The 20,918-nt window shown below is 42.9% G+C and overlaps 3 protein-coding genes across 6 annotated transcripts in view; 2 read left to right on the top strand and 1 right to left on the bottom strand.

The window, feature by feature from the left end:
- aplf (aprataxin and PNKP like factor) overlaps positions 1-9,145 on the bottom strand; it is a 33,735-nt gene extending 24,590 nt beyond the window's left edge. For 2 of the 4 annotated variants that reach the window (XM_080759924.1, XM_080759926.1), the window contains exons 1-6: positions 9,049-9,142; positions 6,382-6,485; positions 5,951-6,022; positions 5,174-5,343; positions 4,002-4,152; positions 2,908-2,964 (exon numbers count right to left, since the gene is read on the bottom strand). In XM_080759924.1, the coding sequence (XP_080616050.1) occupies positions 2,908-2,964; positions 4,002-4,152; positions 5,174-5,343; positions 5,951-6,022; positions 6,382-6,474 (543 nt within the window). In that variant the 5' untranslated portion in view covers positions 6,475-6,485; positions 9,049-9,142. Of the gene's footprint in view, positions 1-2,907; positions 2,965-4,001; positions 4,153-5,173; positions 5,344-5,950; positions 6,023-6,381; positions 6,486-9,048 lie in introns of all 4 variants that reach the window. The other 2 variants (XM_080759925.1, XM_080759927.1) reach the window with 2 other exon arrangements.
- Positions 9,146-9,590: 445 nt separating this feature from the next.
- On the top strand, positions 9,591-15,208 carry fbxo48 (F-box protein 48). Its single transcript, XM_080759344.1, has 5 exons — positions 9,591-9,677; positions 10,643-10,734; positions 11,570-11,766; positions 12,889-13,006; positions 13,923-15,208. Exons 2-5 carry the CDS (start codon positions 10,669-10,671, stop codon positions 14,082-14,084), a joined length of 543 nt encoding a protein of 180 aa, XP_080615470.1. The 5' UTR covers positions 9,591-9,677; positions 10,643-10,668; the 3' UTR covers positions 14,085-15,208.
- A 972-nt stretch (positions 15,209-16,180) lies between these two features.
- Positions 16,181-19,899, top strand: cnrip1a (cannabinoid receptor interacting protein 1a; the record flags this gene model as incomplete). Its single annotated transcript, XM_080756060.1, has 3 exons — positions 16,181-16,362; positions 18,492-18,636; positions 19,735-19,899. The coding sequence occupies 3 exons, from the start codon at positions 16,181-16,183 to the stop codon at positions 19,897-19,899; spliced, it is 492 nt and encodes a 163-aa protein (XP_080612186.1).
- Between the last annotated feature and the right edge of the window lie 1,019 nt (positions 19,900-20,918).

Raw genomic sequence — 20,918 nt, 5'->3', positions numbered from 1 at the left:
ACTGCCCTTGACCAGGCCCTCAAAACCACTCCCTATGTAAGCAACAGTGTACTCACCCTGGTGGGATCCTCATGGACCACCCCTGATTCCCTGCTATTCGCACTCCTGATTCTCAGTTACATAGTGGTAATCGCAATCACTTGCTGGGCCGTAAAGCGATTTGGTACGTTCCGCGTAGCCAACAAAAGGTTGGTCGAAAACCAGACGCTTCTCTCTCGTGACAACCGTCTAAAGTCCACCAATGCCAATACCGCTGAGACCTAAACACCTATAGGTCCATAACAACTAATAACCTTGCAGTTTCATTAGCAAAACCTTAGTTGTAATAATGTTCTTTCCAGTTGAAAGCACGCAGCTTTGCATATAAAAAAAAAAAAGCCTCGTGCTATATATATATATATCTATCCTATTAGTCCTTTTTGTTTGAAGAGTGCTTCTCAATTACCATCAAAAGAAGATTGTTAATCTAGAACTTGACCAAAGACTTAGCATGAGTCAGTCAGAATAATTCAATCTAGATTGTTTGCGTTGTTTCATTGAGTTAAGTTTACAAAAAGTCTTAGTGCACTTAGTTTCTCACTACCTCAAGTCACGTGTTTACAATATAATCTACCTCGTACTCTCTTTCTCTTTTTTTTCTCTCTCTCCTTCTCTACTCTATTAATAAAACTAGACATGAAGGTTTAGAGTGTTCTCTTGCCATGAATTATGTGATCAAAGTGCATGATACTGAAATAAGTGCTACAGACTCTTTCGGTCATCCTTAGTTTCGTCAAAATCAAGAATGGAAAACATCCATGAGTTTGCCGATGGGGGACTGTAGTAGTCAACCGGGCCTGTTCACCTCAAGGGTGACCAGTTCATACTGCCTGGCAACACACTTGTTTACTGCAAAAAGGACATACTCTGCATATAGCAGAACACATGCCCTAAAGAGGAGCATGGACCTTGAAATAATCTTGCAAGAGACTGGGAAAGTGCTTATCCGACAAACCAGTTGATGGATGGACCGTCGGGCTCCTTTTTGTCTCCGGACCCTACATTCTTTTAAGCCTTGAGGGGCAGTAGGGGAAAGGGGGAGTCCAGTTGTCAAGGACAGTTGACCGATAACGTAGCAGGTGTTTCATGTTACCAAAGAGAACTATGTGTTTGAAATAATACTTTGTTTTCATAATAAACTGTCGTAACTTTTCATTTGTTTAAAATGCATATAACTGTTTTTATAACAGATCAGAGCCGTTTGTGATGGAAACTATTTCTTCCTCTTTTTCTCTTTTTTCTTTCTATCTCTTTCTCACCCAACCGTGTTAATAACTGAGACTCTGCCAAGGCGTAACCTGACTCCCATATGCAAATGAGATGGCAGTGTGAGCATATACCAAACCACTACATGTTTTCAAAGTTAGTTGAAGTTTGAGTCCCGACCAAGCTAGTCTTGAGGCGTGTTAATTGTTACATGTATGTGTGAGTGTGTAACTTCGCTAAAGTTTGATAGCGAGACGTACAGAGATATATAGATCTGTACGTTTGGAACTTGCAGTGTTGTGATATTTAAACCATTGGAACCAAAAGGATATTGTTAAATAGAGTGGTGTGGGCAAAGCTGACGAGAAGACCCTACGCTAATTCTTAACAATATATTCAAAGAAATCATAGCTGCGTAACGAGTGACCAGCAGAGCTGACAACCACACTGGTCAACTCCATCAAAGGACATCTAAAAGAAGACAAAGGACCGCACGACAACCAGAGCGGTTAAGGTATTTCTAAGCCTTGAATCAAAACCACAAGAAAAGTGACATTTTTGCCTTGTCCGGTGAAGATCGATCTACCACGTCATTAGCCTTGTCCGGCGAAGAAAACACCGTCATTTGTCAAAGCCTGTCCAAGGAACGGAAAAGATATCAGAGGAACTTTTATTCAACTTTGTCACCACGAAGCGACGTCACCTATCGCTTCCCAGGTCTGTCACTTTGTATCACTCATGGCATTGAGACCACGTATATAGTGATAGCATAGCAATCGATGTTGATATAATTGCTCTCTCTCTCTCTCTCTCTCCTTCTTTTCATAACAAGGCTCGTTTTTATTTTCATACCGATTCATTTATCCGATTGTCTTTCTCTATAAGAACAGTTAATAAACCTCTTTGATTGGAAACAAATTCTCTTGAGTTTATATTGTCAACTGTACCCTATCTGAATCATATATATACGACCCTGCAGGTCAGAAAAGAACTCATATGATTTGTGAATCATAGAGTATATTGCTGAATGTATATGAGGAATGGATATTAATTATTAATTGATATGCATTCAATCATGTCATAAGGAATATATGTATATGGTGGACCAAATATCATTACAACTGCCTGCCTAAATATGTCCCAAACCGCCCCCTAAGGTCTTCCACTGCTGGCCTGCTCGCTTTGCCAAAAACAATGGCAACTAAAAAATACGGGGAAGCAGCGTTTTGCTTCTATGGTCCCACTGTACCTTCGTCAGGCAGCCTCTGTAGACATTTTTAAAGCACAGTTAAAGACCCACTTATACACCCTTGCTTTTAATTGATGTTTTATTTTTTTTGTTATTCATGTCCTCACTGTATTGCTGTACTGCTCTTGCCTTGCTTTTCTTTTCTTTTTTTCTCCATTGCTCTGTAAAGCACTTTGAGCTTCATGTCATGAAAGGTGCTATACAAATAAAGTTTTATTATTATTATTATCATCTGACCAGGTTAAAATGAATTAAGGTCAAACAGAGAACCCCATGTTTTATTTTTATTTTTTATTTGGGGGGGGGGGGGCATAGTAAAGTAAGTTTAACCTTACTTAAGTACTTCAACGGTACTTAAGTAAGTACTTCAATGGTACTTAAGTTCAGTATTTAGTTACATCCGTACAGCTCACCTTATTGATGCTGCTGTCATCTTCATCATCTTCCTCTTCCTCCTTCTCATTCTTCACCTGTCACAATTAAAACAATATTATAATTCATAATTATAATTAATATATCCTTCTCATTCTTCACCTGTCACAGTTAAAACAATATGAATGAATATTATAATTAATATATCCTTCTCATTCTTCACCTGTCACAATTAAAACAATATTAATTCATATTATAATTAAATAGTTCAGATTTTTGTTGTATGAAATACTTGCCATTAATATAGTGGTTGCAACTGTATTAATTGATTGCCCGAGTCCCGTGGTGGGACGTCTGCTCTGGTTTTAGTGAATATTAAGTAGTTCTGGTCATTTTGTGGGGGGCACTGGGGCCTACGCAGTAAAAGTAAATGAATCCACGATAATTTGTAATTTGAACTATTTCTAAAATATTAGCGCGACTTTCGTTCAACTTTGACCCCTGCCTCTATCACATGGAACTATTTTTTGGGCGTAGTGATATTGACACAAAAAACATAGTTCCGTGTGAAAGTTGCACTAATATTTTTGAAATAGGTCAACAATACAAACAACGTTAGTTTTGTGGATTAATTTACCTTTTACTGCGTGGCCCCCAGTTGCGCGCCGCTCACTTCACTGAGATGTGCCAGTGTGATTTTAGTTTAAACGCCAAACAGAAATAGTATGTGTCGTAATTAATGACCCAACAGGAAAACACATGGAACTATTCCATCTAAATCTGAAAACACATCAAACTATTCAATCTAAATCTGAAAACACATCAAACTATTCAATCTAAATCTGAAAACACATCAAACTATTCAATCTAAATCTGAAAACACATCGAACTATTCAATCTAAATCTGAATACACATCGAACTATTCAATCTAAATCTGAAAACACATCGAACTATTCAATCTAAATCTGAAAACACATCGAACTATTCAATCTAAATCTGAAAACACATGGAACTATTCAATCTAAATCTGAAATTATCTCAACGACAATTTAAGCCACCAAATGAAATGACAGACAACACACAGACAGACAGACAGACAGACAGACAGACAGACAGACAGACAGACAGCCCTACCTCACAGACAGGGAGGGAGACAGGTTGTGTCTGGTCCGCAGAGAGTGAGACGGGTGGTGAGACAGGTTCTTTGTGGTCCTCAGAGAGTGAGACAGGTGGTTGAGGACCCCCATCCTCTGCAGTCTCCTCTGGGTCATCCTCCTGACTGCTTCTGTGAAGCATCAGTACACGGATTACTAACACTAGTCCTTATACCAGGGTTCCCCAATTAGAATGGCATTAAATGGGGGTCAGTAGCCTCTGCATGTCAAACTGGGGTACCTTTTCAAATGGGGTCTCTTGCCCTGAACATTAATTTCAGGGCAAGACCTCGACCTCCCGCGTGCCGACTCGGCCCCCAGCCTGGTACCGTAGTCAAAATATGGCCCTTGAGGAAAATTAATTGGGGAACCATGCCTTATACCTTGCGCACGCACGCACGCACGCACGCACGCACGCACGCACGCATGATGGTGGTGTAATGATGGTGTAACGCAACCACACATGCACAGTAAAGCAACCACAAAATATATATAGTATATATTGTATAATTATTATTAGGACCAGGGGGGCAGTCAGACAGATATTTTGTGAAGACACTGAGGAAATTGGGATTTCCTGAAAGTTCATATAATGGCCTGTTGTGGCGCTGTCATTGGGCCCAAAAAAACCCATAGCCCCATAGAAGTCCATGTATTTGGGCCCAACTTCACCTAGACTGTATTACCTTAATAAACATGGTCATGAATACTTTTTGCTCCCAGTCACTAGTTTAAAGTCTCATTGCTAATGTCATAATATTATTTTTGGAAAATTATGGTCCCATTTATTAAAAAAATGACCATAAAGTCGCGTACCGGTATGTTCTGAGGGGCGTGGCTACCGTTACATTCTATGATCGGGATCCCCCACCCACTCTAGTCAAAATAAAAACCAACGGAGAAGAAGGGGGGAAGTCCCGCCTCGTTGTCTGGGCCAGCCAATGGGCCAGCTGGGCCCAAACGGATCTAGAAAGCTGGCGATGTACAATTCAAGGACTGCCAGGCTTCATTTTACGTTCATGTTAGACCCGCGGAACGCTTTGTCCATATTTTTTACAGTCTATGGTTAGGACTAGGGGTACTAACCTAGGACTAGGGGTTAGGGGTTAGGGCTAGGGGTTAGGGGTTAGGGTTAGGACTAGGGGTACTAACCTAGGACTAGGGGTGTTGTCTGGTCCTCCCACAGCCTCCACGCGGTACATCAGCCTCCCAGGCAGCAGAGAGAAGATGTCTCCGTGACGCAGGGAGACCCAGCGCTCTCTCTCTGCGGCCCGCGGGGCGTCCTCCAACGATGGCTGCACGAAGCAAGGGTTCGAGTGAGTCTGGGGGAGAGAGAGAGAGAGAGAGAGAGAGAGGGAGAGTGAGAGAAACAAAACAATATGGATGACAGTACAATTATGATCATGTTTTAATACAGAAAAAGATCATATCCACATCGGTTATCGGCCATAACAACAATTAATTATATCGGATATCAGATATCGGCCAAAATGTCTCATCGGCACCTCCCTGACTAAGAACAACCTGCTGGTTCAGTCAAACTAAGGACAGTAGCCCCTCCCCTAGCCCGTAACCCCTCCCCTAGCCTCGACGACCTCCCAGGCGTATGCAAAGACTCAACGTATGTAACTTAGATAGCATGTTAGCGTAGACATAGCACTATATAGTCTTATGTAACTTAGATAGCATGTTAGCATAGACATAGCACTATATATAGTCTTATGTAACTTAGATAGCATGTTAGCGTAGACATAGCACTATATAGTATATATATATATGCATAGTTTCATCATATAGATATTCCACTGTTAGGTTCTTAGCTTACGTAGGATTCATGATGACTATATTTATGTATGTGATGTTCTTGCTTACTGTAAATTACTCTGGATTAAACAACCTACTGGTTCAGTCTAACTAAGAACAACCTACTGGTTTGAGACGAAGCCGTCCGTCCAGGTTCTCCAGAACTCCATGGTTTCTGGACACTCTTTTGTCATTGACCTGAAATTCAGAAATATGTACAGTGTCAGTATACACATAATATAGAAATATAGAATGAGAAACATCCACAAGAAAGCACTGACTACCATGAAATGCACCCACTGGTGATCATAATGTATAATATATACTGATGTATAACATGTATGCAATGTGTCAGACAGACTGCCCAGGCTTCCCAATATCAGTATGACCAAATCTACATGGGGCCTCAAGGGGCCCAGACGGCTGAGCTAACCGTCAGCCTGGCTCAGCAGCCTCTAGGGGCCCAGACGGCTGAGCCACACACACACACACACACACACACACACACACACACACACACACACACACACACACACAGGTGTGCAAGACAGACTCACCCCCAGGAAAGGACCTCGTCCAATCACAGTCTGTCCGTCAGGGAGGCTGATCGGAGCCCCGCCCTCTAGAGGAACCAGCTCCAACCACGACATGGAACTGTAGACTGCACGCACGCGCGCACACGCACACGAGCACGCGCACACACACACACACACACACACACACACAGGGCCTTATGGAACCGACTAATCAGACTGCCAGAGAACAGAGTTGCTAGGGAAGATTTTCAACTGGGACGTATCAGTAAAAGGTGCATGGGCGAGTGCAATAGAGCGTTGCAGTCCCTCCCCCTTTCAGAACGATGAGTGGCCCAGGAAATGATTCTCCATTCATTTTCTCCATATAGGCTTTTCAAAAAGTATTTATTTAAAGACGGTTACTCTGCGGACAAAGCCAACTCGGATCGTGACAAATCATGACAACAAACACAATATTTTGGGCCGATCAAATAATTAGAAAGAAGAAAATAAAGGCAGGCGACAACACTATTTGTTTTGTTTTTCTTCTTATAAATGATTTGTTGAGAAAATGAATGGAGAATCATTTCCTGGGCCACTCGTCGTTCTGAAAGGGCGAGGGACTGCAACGCTCTATAGAGGACACTCTTAAGAACTGGGTTACATGACAGTTTTCTAAATAACAGGGTTGTAAACATCTCCACGGTTAAAGACACACTTTATAGTTTATTTCAGGACATATTGTACAAACCAAAGCTGAGAACATTTGTTACGATAAAAATATGTTATTTTTTAATAAAAAAAATTATCCCACGATTTTGTAACCCATTTTTTCACCCCTGTGTCAATCATCTAATGTGATCCTGGGCTCTACACACCCTCCACCAACCTAGTCCCCATATATGGGGGACAAGGGGAGAGCAACGGACTTGAACTCATGCTTCCTTCATGCCTGAGTGTCCAAGTTGCTCCTTTACACCTGACAGGGGGGAGTTTCCCTGATTGGACGTAGCGCGTGGAAGGAACACGTTATTCCAACCAGTTCCTTTCCCCTCCATCAGGCACCCCGGCTGGCCAGGGGGAGGCAGTTTAGTGACCAGGATTACTGCATGTTTTTTGTGAGGGTACCTACCCTAGGGGACACGGGGAGAACATGCAAACTCCACACAGAAAGGCCCTTTCACCAACCCCGCTTTCGGGTATGGGCACTGATGATGGAGGAAACACGCCGCCAGCGCCCACAGCGTCCCGACTCCCGAGCGGGAATCGAACCCAGGACCTTCTAGCTGTGAGGCGACAGCACTACCAACTGTGCCACTGTGCCACTTAAAAAGCTGTTATGCTAGTGAAAAGTATGTTTGTGCCCCATTATCCAAAAGACAAAGATCCCTATGTGCCCAACTTGGTTCTGGGATCTTGCACCTTGAGACTGGGAGGTATAGAGGAGTTACAGAAGAAGAGCGTGTTTGCACCTACTGTTTTCTCTAAATGGAACTCATTCTCTATTGAGAATGAGTTCCATTTTATTTTCTATTGCCCGTTGTATCATGAGCTACGTCAAAAGTTATTTAACAGATGTAAAAATATAGATCTGATGTGGTGAAGTGATGCAGAGCGACTGAGATGGATTTTCGAACGGAAGATATTTGCATTAGCAGAATATATAGAGAAAGCTTGGGACATATACAACTTATATGTGATGCATTTTATTTTTATTTGTATGTTTTTGCTTATTTCTGTTCTGTTTTTTATCAAATACTTGGTGTAGCTTCTGTGTGAGAAGTGAACGTGATATTGTTTATTTATGTTGTTGGTGTCTTATAATCCCGTAAGGGATGGGTCTTAACGACAAGACACGAAAATAAAGATTAATTAATTAATTAATTCATTCATTCATTCACACGTATATCAGTGGTTTTCAACCAGTGGTCGTTGAGGGGGTTCCAGGTGGTCCCCAGCTAAATGATGGAGAGCTGGTAGATTTCATTTTACGCCCTGAGTTAAATTATTGTTTACTTAATTTACTAGAAGTCTGAACACAATTAGAGAATGTAGAAGGATTGTTATTTTTGATCAAAGTGTACCTATGCTGTTACCTCTCCTAATGGTACCAACATCAATACAGTATGGAACTATATGTGCACAGAATATGATCCAACGACAATTCTTTAGTTTTGGGTCTGAGAGGCTAAATGTCATCAAATGGTGGTTCCGTGGCTCAAATGGGTCTGAGAGGCTAAATGTCATCACATGGTGGTCCGTGGCTCAGATGGGTCTGAGATGCTAAATGTCATTTGAGCCATACGGACCACCTATCCCCTCTCGGAACCCCCTGGGTCAGCCCAATCCGAACCGAACCGGGCTGACCGTCTAAAAAATGTCAGAAACTTCAGTACCATTGGGTTCTGCTTGTAGGGCTACGGACCACCATTTGCTGAATAAATAATGGACCTTATGGGGAAAAGGTGGAAAACTACTTTACATCAACACTTAATAACATTTTAGAAATATTTGTATTTTGTAACATTTTGTAATAAATTGCCAGTTTAGCATCGGAGGTGTCCATGACGTCAAGCCGTTAATACATAAAGTTATGAACAATAATAATAAATAATAATAAATTCTGCAGAACTGCAGTGTGTAAATGTTACGCCATGCACATGTAGTTATACGTCATAGACAGGGCGTTACGTCACCATGTGTTCCTACCTGTCAGTGTGTAGCAGAATGCAGGACTTTATTTAATCAAACTTGTGACGAAAATAAACAACAAACTGTTTGTTTCTCCCTGCTGCAAACACTTCCTGAATCCACTGAGCATGCGCAGCAGCAGCACATCCAGCCAGTGTTACATCGAAATCGGTGGCCTGTGGAGATGTGTGTCTCTTAAATAATAATAATAATAATAATAATAATAATAATAATAATAATAATAATAATAATAATAATAATAATAATAATAATAATAATAATAATAATAATAAACACTATTATTCATAACGTCATGTATTTTGTATTTTGGACGGTTTATTAACGGTTATACATTGGAGCATTAGTTTATATAGCATTAGTTATACATTAGAGCAAAAATATATACAATCTAAGAATGTCCCTATGAATGTTTTTCAATGATCTGTAAATAAATGTAAATGTTTTTTTTTTTTCAAACGGATACAAAAGGGCATGACCGGAGCGCGCATGCGCAGTACTCAGTGCAGTGACGTCTTCGGCGTGTGTAAACAACAAGGAGAGCTTTAAACGCGTCATCATCAGCAGATCTGTCACAACAATATAAACACACACATAAATATACCTTTGATCGATCCACGACGAGAGAGGTAAAGATCTACTGTGTGTGTGTGTGTGTGTGTGTGTGTGTGTGTGTGTGTGTGTGTGTGTGTGTGTGTGTGTGTGTGTGTGTGGGGACAGTCGTACAGTAGTTTAATGCTTCGGTCCAGTACCTACTGTATAATAGAGTTCATGCACGTGGACCGATGTGTGTCAGGTCTTATGGAGCTTTTCATGGTGATGTTACTTGTTGTATTGACTCGTGCTTTCGTTTGAAATGTAGCCATCAATACTTTACTATAGTATGTGTACGTATACAGATCAATTCTTAGTAAGTATGTGTACGTACAGATCAATTCTTAGTAGTACAGTATGTGTATATAGACGTACAGATCAATTCTTAGTATGTGTATAGACGTACAGATGGCGTTAGCTGCTTTAGCAGCCAGTTTGACAGTTCAAACCCAGGCTCCCCCAGAGTGTCGAAGTGTCCTTGAGCAAGACTCTGAACCCTATAATTGCTCCTGATGTCCAGGTTGGTGCCTTGCATGGTTTCCTCCACCATCGGTGGATGTAATGCACAAGCTATGTAAAGGTGTGTGAATGGGTGAATGTAATGCACAAGCTATGTAAAGGTGTGTGAATGGGTGAATGTAATGCACAAGCTATGTAAAGGTGTGTGAATGGGTGAATTTAATGCACAAGCTATGTAAAGGTGTGTGAATGGGTGAATGTAATGCACAAGCTATGTAAAGGTGTGTGAATGGGTGAATGTATGCACAAGCTATGTAAAGGTGTGTGAATGGGTGAATGTAGGCCTAATGCACAAGCTATGTAAAGGTGTGTGAATGGGTGAATGTAATGCACTAAGCTATGTAAAGGTGTGTGAATGGGTGAATGTAATGCACTAAGCTATGTAAAGGTGTGTGGATGGGTGAATGTAATGCACAAGCTATGTAAAGGTGTGTGGCTGGGTGAATGTAATGTAATGTACAATTGTATTTCCTTCCCCCAGGTGGTGCTGTCTCCCCGCGTGCTGCTATGCCCCATCAGAGGAACCCAAACAATGTTTATTACATCTACGAGAGGAGGAGTCGTCCACTAAAGGTTTATAATAATTGTAAAAAAAAAAAACATCCAAATAGACCCGTATAGGAGGTCTAGTTAGCAGGCATAGACATCAAAAAAGAGGAAAAACCTTCCAAGGAAGGGACTGCACACTCCAGGGAACAGAGACGGACAACTTACTGCATCAAACTTATTTATTAGCACGACGCGTTTCGCCGTGAGCTTCGTCAGGTGCTATGATGTTCCCTGGAGTGTGCAGTCCCTTCCTTGGAAGGTTTTTCTCTTTTTTGATATATATATAAATAATTATAAAACAATTTCTATTTCATCTACGAGAGCAGAAGTCATCCTAAGTTGTAGGACCACCAGGGGTCCTTGAGGGGGTTCCAGGTGGTCCTTGAGGGGGTTCCAGGTGGTCCCCATGCAGCTCAATGATGGAGAGTGGACCCCTTAATAATAATCTTTAACTCTTGAGAGTGTAAAATGAGTTATTAAATTATTGTTAAACATCTGCATTACTTAATTTACAAGAGGTCCACACAATTATAGAGAATGTAGAACAATTGTTATTTTGATCAACGTTTGCCTGTTATCTCTCCTAATGGTACCAACATCAATACAGCATGGAAATGTGGACTAAACCTTATCCACCGCCAATTCTTTAGTTTTGGGTCTGAGAGGCTAAATGTCATCACATGGTGGTTCCGTGCCTCAAATGGGTCTGAGAGGCTAAGTGTCATCAAACGGTGGTCCGTGGCTCAAATGGGTCTGAGAGGCTAAATGTCAACAAACGGTGGTCCGTGGCTCAAATGCCCAATAAATAAAGGACCTTGATGTGAAAAGGGAAACGTAATGTTTCTCGCCTGTTCCACAGTCATCCGCCGAAAGGTCATCGACCTCCCGTACCCTCTTGACCTCTGCTGAAGGGTCATCGTCCTCCGGTGACCTCTTGACCTCGGCCGAACGGTCACCGCGGTCCAACTTCGCAGAGAGGCTGCCTCCGGAGATGAGCGTGAGGATATTCAGTGAGCTGGACGCTCAGAGCCTGGTCAGCGCTGCACTGACCTGCAGGTAAGACTGGGCCTCGTGTGGCAGACTGTTGCCTCTCGCAATGTTCAAACGCTTCCGTCATACAGTCTGGAGCAACGGAAGCTCTGATCACGAGTCAAATATAAACGCTTCCGTCATACAGTCTGGAGCAACGGAAGCTCTGATCATGAGTAAAATATAAACGCTTCCGTCGTACAGTCTGGAGCAACAGAAGCTCTGATCATGAGTAAAATATAAAATGCTTCCGTCATACAGTCTGGAGCAACGGAAGCTCTGATCACGAGTCAAATATAAACGCTTCCGTCGTACAGTCTTGAACAACGGCAGCTCTGATCATGAGTAAAATATAAACGCTTCCGTCATACAGTCTGGAGCAACGGAAGCTCTGATCATGAGTAAAATATAAACGCTTCCGTCATACAGTCTGGAGCAACGGAAGCTCTGATCACGAGTAAAATATAAACGCTTCCGTCGTACAGTCTGGAGCAACGGAAGCTCTGATCACGAGTAAAATATAAACGCTTCCGTCATACAGTCTGGAGCAACGGAAGCTCTGATCATGAGTAAAATATAAACGCTTCCGTCATACAGTCTGGAGCAACGGAAGCTCTGATCACGAGTAAAATATAAACGCTTCCGTCGTACAGTCTGGAGCAACGGAAGCTCTGATCGTGAGTAAATATAAAGTGGAAGTGGAGCCTCCTCCCCACTTCTGTCTTGTCTTTACAGTCTCGCACATTTATCCTAGTATAAATTTATACCATCTAGGCATATATAAATTAGCTTGATGCTTAGCAGAAATGGAAATAAAGATATTAAACTATATATTTTGGTGAATGGAAATGACAAACAGATTACTCGGATTAGGTGTACAGTAGTTCCAGACTCTATTTAACATTCAGAATAGTGGAATAGTTGTCTGGTTACACGAGACTAGGGTGGGCCATATGGTGACACATATCCGACCTGCAGGGTGATATGGTGATAAATATCTGACCTGCAGGGTGATATGGCGATAAATATCTGACCTGCAGGGTGATATGGTGACACATATCCGACCTGCAGGGTGATATGGTGACACATATCTGACCTGCAGGGTGATATGGTGATACATATCTGACGTATCCCCCCCTATATCTGCAGGCTGTGGAACCGTCTCGTCCAGGAAGTGGACGCTCTGTGGAAGAAGCCGTGTCTCTCTGTCAGGACCTTTTGTCAGAGAGAGGTGGACCGCGACAGGACAGACGGACTGTCCTGGAAGGTGAGTAGACCACTTTATACCCAATCTGTCCTGGAAGGTGAGTGTAGCTCTATTTATATTTAGGTCCTGGAAGGTAGATAAAACCATCAGCAGGTCCCGGTAGAACAGAGATGGGATGGAAATAGTATTTGGGAGATACCTCCTAACAAGACCTTTACCAACCTTAATCCGGTCGTTTTAACGCACCCCTCACCAACCTTAATCCGGTCGTCTTAATGCACCCCTCACCAACCTTAAAGGAGAATTCCATACTAAAAGGCTTTCTCACCTTTCTTTGTAGTTGTTACGTCCCCACCAAAGAGGTCCAGGTGTTATTTTGTGCAAAAGCTCCTTATTGGCTATTTCCCCTATACCATAAGCCCTAAATGAATTGCATTGAATTGAATGGGATGTATGGGGTGTTGTGCTAATTTGCTTATTTCCATCGCTCAAAATTATAATTTCTTTGTATATATCCTCTCTTCATAATGTAAATAATAACCCAAGCGGCACACTTTACTACTTATTTCGATGGAAATAAGCGAATTAGCACAACACCCCATACATCCCATTCAATTCAATGCAATTCATTTAGGGCTTATGGTAGGGGAAATAGCCAATAAGGAGCTTTTGCACGAAATAACACCTGGACCTCTTTGATGGGGACGTAACAACTACAAAGAAAGGTAAGAAAGCTTTTTAGTATGGAATTCTCCTTTAATCCGGTCGTTTTAACGCACCCCTCACCAACCTTAATCCGGTCGTCTTAACGCACCCCTCACCAACCTTAATCCGGTCGGTTTAACACACCCCTCACCAACCTTAATCCGGTCGCGCGTTAACCCACCTACCTAGATACCTTGTGTATCTTTTGGGTCTGTGACAGTAATGTTTAGGAACCCTGAAGGTTTTAATTCACACCCTTTTCGTTGACCAGGTGACCCTGGTGAGGAACTATCAGCGGAGCTTCCTGAAGAGGGATTGGCTGAGAGGTCGCTATAGCAACGTGATGTCATCAGACGAGCTGCGCGACAGGAAGTGGTGTCCCCTGGACCTGGAAACCTGGGGGGAGATCTTGGAGGCGGAGCTAGAGAGATAAACACCTTATATAGGCGGAGCTAAGCAACTACAAGATAACCGCTGTCGCGTCGCTACAAGCTAGCGGCTGTCATTACAAGCTAATGGCTATCGCTACAAGCTAACGGCTTGTACTGTCTGTACTTAAGTACAATGTTGATGTATTTTTTACTCTACAGGAGTATTTCCAATACTTTTACTTCTAGGCCTACTCCACTACATCTCAGAGTCAAATATTGTACTTTAACTCCAGTGCAATTAATTGAAAACGTTAGTTACTATAACAAAAAACATCGCACGGATGCACCTGGAACGTATCCTCAGTGATGTATCCTGAGGTCAACGGGGTTTCGGGTCTGGCAACATCATACCCCTCACTCAGGCGACCCAGCCGGAAGTGATCAAGTCCCGACTTACGTCCCAGTATAGCTACCCTCAATCAGTCCCAATAGGGAAAAACCAGGGGCACACAATCCGTTGGAACTACTCCAGAACTACTCTGCCAGGGCTGGGAGGTACACTTCTGGCACAAGGAGGGACTAGGCTCTGTGGGTTGTCTCCTGTCCGGGACCCTCCTATGTCTCACCAGGTCCACTCCTGCTCTCACCAGAGCGAGGACCTGTGCGTTGCACCAGAGTCCCAGCACCAGCCAGTTCGTTCAGGAGTGGTGGGCAATGGTTCCGCAGGGTCATGGTGCTGCGGTTCCGCTTGCTGCTTGCATGGCCCTCCTAAAGGCCTCACCGAGGGTTGTTGGGCTTCATCCTCACGGAGGACACAGGCTGGGGCGCTAACCCATACTGCTCACCTCCTCACGGAGGACACAGGCTGGGCCCCTAACCCATACTGCTCACCTCCTCACGGAGGACACAGGCTGGGGCGCTAACCCACACTGCTCACCCGGTTGCCGTGTTAAAATATTGCCTTATAGGATGTTACAAAGCACTTATTTTACAAATGTTTAAAAATGTGAATATATATATATATATTTTTTTTATATATTTGTGTTTTTTATGAATGCCAGCAGCTGTATAGTCCACACAGTGGCTAATTTCCAATGTTTTGTATAATATGATTTAAATTAATGTGAATAATATAATATATGATTTAATTAATTTGAATAATATGATTTAAAGTTGGTGTTTCTGAACACAGCTGTTTGCTACAGACAGTATACTGTGAATAGAAATACACATTGAACCTTTTAGACTTGATTTTGTGTGAACTAGAACTCCAAGAAATGATAAAAACATGTGCTTTATTTTTTGGGAAAGGTTCATCTTTGTGTGTGTGTGTGTGTGTGTGTGTGTGTGTGTGTGTGTGTGTGTGTCTCTCGACATGTGTTTATGGAATTATTTAGAAAGATTGTATTTAATGTACCGCATTCATGAAAGAAAATCACACTTGAAGTGATGGGCGCTCTTATCTTTTCATAATACATTCCATGCTAGGGTTACAAACACACACACACACACGTACACACACACACACACATACAGTACACGTACACACACACACACACACACACACGTACACACACACACACAGCTGGGCATATATAGGAGGGGCTATAGCGCCCTTCAATCAGATGATTTGTGAGCTTGTAGATCTGCTATTTCTTTCTACTAATGTATGGAATTTCTTTGTTTGTTTTTTCAAAAGATTACCATAGGCCTACTGTAAATCTTTGTCTTTGGGTATACAGACAGACAGGTGTGTGTGTGTGTGTGTCTGTGCCTGACTGCCTGTGTGTTTGTGCCTGTGCGCGCGCGCGGTTATCTTATTTGCTCCAATCAATAGATCAACAGCTGCATGGCTGACTTACTATTGTCAACCTATAGTAATCCATTAACCAGCTCGTGCACGTACGCCACGCGCGCTCATGCGTGCGTCGATGCGTGCACCGGCATGTGACGTCACGTCACATCACATCACATCACGGCAGCATCCTATCCTATCCTCGTCTCTTCTTTTTGTGTTCCTGCTGGACGAGAAACGGCTCTATAGCTGCCGCTGTGCTGATTTTAACCTCACAACACAACATTATACGCTGGATCACAGCAATAGATTAGGCCTACTTACTATACATCATATATTCATATATTAGTAGTATAGCTAATAATGGACTCGGTCCCGGAGCTGATCCAGCTGTCCATCTCCCTGAAGATCCAGCCCAACGACGGCCCGGTGTTCTACAAGGTGGACGGCACGCGCTTCGGCCAGAACCGAACCATCAAGCTGCTCACCGGGTCCAAGTACCGCATCCAGGTGGTCATGAAGCCTGGATCGGGCGTGCAGGCCACGTAAGAATTTTTAATATTATTAATATTGTAATGTCAAGAAGGCTGCATGGGAACCTGCGCAGGCCACGTAAGAATTAATGATTATTAATATGATATAATGCCATGATGAAGCCTACAATATGTTTTTAAAAAGGTTTTGTACAGTATTCAACGTCCAGGCCATATAAGGACCATGTAGCCTATGACATAGGACAGCTGCTCTAAATGTACAGCCTAGTGTACATGTTGGTGTAAATGTATAGTCTGTTGTTGTGACTATATCAGGCCGCTGCTTGGCTGTATAACAGGACAGCTGTATAATGAACCGAGCCGTAAGGAAACACACGTCCTCTGCTATAGGATGGATGGATGAATGGCGTTTATAAGAACCGGCGATGATAGAGCAATAAGTCATGCAGGATCAATTCGTATAGGTTAGCTATGGAGAACGATGCTATATGCTTATACGTTTAGCCTACATAGTAGAATAAGGCCTATATGTGTTATACTTAATTCAGTAGGTTTAGTCTACAGTAGAATAATGTGTGTTCATTCCAGCACAGACAGCAGGTCTATATAGCCTACATGAGAGGCGCTTTTTGTTGTGGTTTTTAATAAATGATGATGCTGTGTGTTGACGCTGCGCACTGCGCGTGCATGTCTAATTCATCCATGCGCCGTCGCCGCCCCGTGTGTGTGTGTGTGTGTGTGTGTGTGTGTGTGTGTGTGTGTAAAGATGGTGAAAGTGCTTTCCGTGATGGGCGTGGTCTGTTATGATACAACCGTTATTATGGACCTCCACTTTGGTTCTGACATGTGTGCGTCTGTCAGTCTCGGACAATACTCTCAAATAGCCGCTGCTACTCCGTCTTTAATGTCCGTATACTTCCCCGTCAAGGTAAACATCCTAAATATAAAGCACTTGTTGCTGAAGCTACGGACGTTTCCGGACGGTACGGACTGTCTGTGTTCCGTAACATCCAGTATTGTTCAATTAAGACATGTTTTCATCTCGCCTGTGCCTGAACGCCATGGTAATTCTGGTTCCCGTGGAGTGTAATACCGTATCCCGCCTGCTTCATCAGCGCCACTTCACTCGTTGAGGAATGCAGGGAACGTCATGCAGGCACGGACAGATTAAAACACAGGTCTTAATGAAACAATAGGAAGTATTTTGGAACACAAACAACCCGTATGGTCGGGTAACAACCCGTATCGGTTATATTATGAATATGAATGTGCAGGGAGAAGTATAAACATTGAATTACAGTGAAACTGGGTTACACAGTATTACACACAGACCCTTTTTCCAGCGGTTGGTTTGCATATTTTCCTACATAATGCGTAATTTGCATATTTAAAAATGTAACATTTTTAATACAATACAATACAGTCTTCGTTGAAGTAGCCTACTCAATTGGGGAAATTTCATGGTGATAACAATCTAATATAGGTATAGTTTTGTCCACTCGTTCATCATTAACGTTCCAATTTTGGAGCTCGCTCATGGACTAAGAACCAAAAAGAACTGAACCGGTTCCCATCAGGAACCAACCGGTGGAAAGAACTGAACCGGTTCCCAACGGGAACCAACCGGTGGAAAAGGGGCCACAATAACAGGGAGGATAAAACCAGTGTTGGTCCAAAAGGCTAAACGGGGCGCGGTTGTCCAGTATGTGACTGTGAACCTCACAACATCATAGTTTTAGTCTAGCATATAGCCTAAAGATCATCAAACAATATTGTTTATATTTAACTTATGTCCAACGTCTGAACGAATGATTCTCCTCCTCTCTGAGTAAGGGTCCATTTGGTACCTATGAATACAAATGGTGTCATTCCTTTAGTGCTGCAGGATTTGTGCTGAATTGTGCCGTAAATCTCATAATTTGGGCTGGTGTAATTTTTGTTTTTAATATTTTTATATGTTTCCTATACTGTCTACCTTGTCTGGTGTACTGGCGCCCCCTCTTGGCCTAACGGCAGACATAACTAACAACATAACAATTTATATTTAAAAAAAGATCAGACAAAAGACGACACCTTTTTAGTTTGATTTGGAGCCAAGCCATGTAATAAAGTATATTGTGATCTTCTTCTTCTTCTTCTTCTTCTTCTTCTTCTTCTTCTTCTTCTTCTTCTTGTTGCAGAAACATGAACATTGGAGGCGTGGTCTTCCCTCTGGAGGAGGAGTCTAAAGACGAGCAGCAGGTGACCTATCAGGGTCAGTACGACACCGAGGGAGTTCCTCACACCAAGAGTGGAGACAGACAGCCTGTCGAGGTCAGCATAGAGGTGAGGATTCTGACCAATAGGAGCCTGTCCAGGTCAGCATAGAGGTGAGGATACTGACCAATAGCAGCCTGTCCAGGTCAGCATAGAGCGTTGACAACAAACACATTATTTTGCGGCCGATCAAACAATTAGAACGAAGGAAAACATGGCAGGAGACAACACTATTTGTTTTGTTTTTCTTCTTATAAATTATTTGATTGGCCCAAAACATTGTGTTCATTGTCATGATTTGTCACGATCCGAGTTGGCTTTGTCCGCGGCGTAACCGTCTTTAAATAAATACTTTAAGAAATGCCTATGGGAAAAATGCCTCGGGATTTATTTCCTGGGCCACTCGTCGTCATGAAAGGGGGCGGGGCTGCGGCGCTCTATAGCAGCCTGTCCAGGACATAGAGGTCATAGAGGTCAGAATGTCGTAGAGGTCAGAATGTCATAGACAATTCTGACAATGAAAGGAGAAATGAGGTCAATTTTGATGTATAATGATAAAAGAGCGCCCCTCACTTCACACAGGTGTGATTTGTTGCTGTATATATGGAACATAATATGTTACTGTTAGTTTAACTCTTTATTCTATCCCTTTGTTTACTGTGCTGCTGTGATTGGTCCTCTTTGTTTACTGTGCTGCTGTGATTGGTTCTCTTTGTTTACTGTGCTGCTGTGATTGGTCCTCTTTGTTTATACTGTGCTGCTGTGATTGGTTCTCTTTGTTTACTGTGCTGCTGTGATTGGTCCTCTTTGTTTACTGTGCTGCTGTGATTGGTCCTCTTTGTTTTCTGTGCTGCTGTGATTGGTTCTCTCCACAGTTAACAGTCTCTTTGTATTGAGTTGTGCTTTAAATGTACTGTAATTCTGCAAACTGTTAATACTTGTTTCAATCAATCAAAATCAATCAATCAATTGCTGTGATTGATTCTCTCTCTCCCCCCTCCCTCTCTCTCTCTCCCCTCTCTCCCCCCCCCCCTTCCCCCGCCTTTCTCTCTCCCCCCTCTCTCTCTCTCTCTCCCCCCTCTCTCTTTCTCCCCCCTATCTCTCTCTCTCCCCCTTCTCTCTCTCCCCCTCTCTCTCTCTCCTCCCCCCCCCCCCCCCCCCCTCCAGTTCCCAGTGGCGGGTCAGTTCGAGACGGTGTGGCAGGTCAAGTTCTACAACTACTACAAGCGAGAACACTGTCAGTGTGGCAACAAGTTCAGCGACATCGAGTACGAGGTCAAACCCAACGAGACGCGCAGCCTCATGTGGATCAACAAGGAGGCTTTCAACTGAGACACACCTCTAAACACTATAGGACACACCTCTAAACACTAGGACACACCTCTAAACACTATAGGACACACCTCTAAACACTAGGACACACCTCTAGGACACACCTCTAAACACTAGACACACCTCTAGGACACACCTCTAAACACTAGACACACCTCTAGGACACACCTCTAAACACTATAGGACACACCTCTAAACACTAGGACACACCTCTAAACACTATAGGACACACCTCTAAACACTAGGACACACCTCTAAACACTAGACACACCTCTAGGACACACCTCTAAACACTAGGACACACCTCTATGACACACCTCTAAACACTAGACACACCTCTAGGACACACCTCTAAACACTAGGACACACCTCTAGGACACACCTCTAAACACTAGACACACCTCTAGGACACACCTCTAAACACTAGGACACACCTCTATGACACACCTCTAACCACTAGGACACACCTCTAAACACTAGGACACACCTCTAAACACTAGGACACACCTCTAGGACACACCTCTAAACACTAGGACACACCTCTAAACCCATTTAGACCCGACGACCATTCTACAACTAGGACACACCTCTAAACACTAGGACACACCTCTAAACACTAGGACACACCTCTAGGACACACCTTTAAACACTAGGACACAACTCTATACACTAGGAAGGCCTTCTAATTCCTGACAGACGCCAATAATATCTGTATGTGGTTCCAGCTGGGACCCGCTCCCCAGAAGCAAAGATTTGAGTTAAAAACGTTCGCTCTGAAAGAATATATATATACTCAAAGATTTGCGCCAGATTTTCTAAAATAGCAGATCCGTGTTTGTGTACACACAAACATTGGCTTGTGATTGGCTGATCACCCCATATCTAGGATTTGATTGGCTGAGCAAAGTACTAAGTACATATTGAAGTGAGGGCAGAAAAGTGAAGACGGAAATTGCGATTGGCCGGAATGAGATGATGCATGATGATAAGAGCACCCCTCACTTCACACAGGTGTGATT

This window comes from Protomyctophum bolini (genome assembly GCF_963924005.1).
Source record: "Protomyctophum bolini genome assembly, chromosome: 3".
Lineage (NCBI taxonomy): Eukaryota > Metazoa > Chordata > Actinopteri > Myctophiformes > Myctophidae > Protomyctophum > Protomyctophum bolini.
The sequence above is the reverse complement of the archived record's forward strand: the minus strand, read 5'-3'. Positions and strand labels throughout refer to the sequence as shown.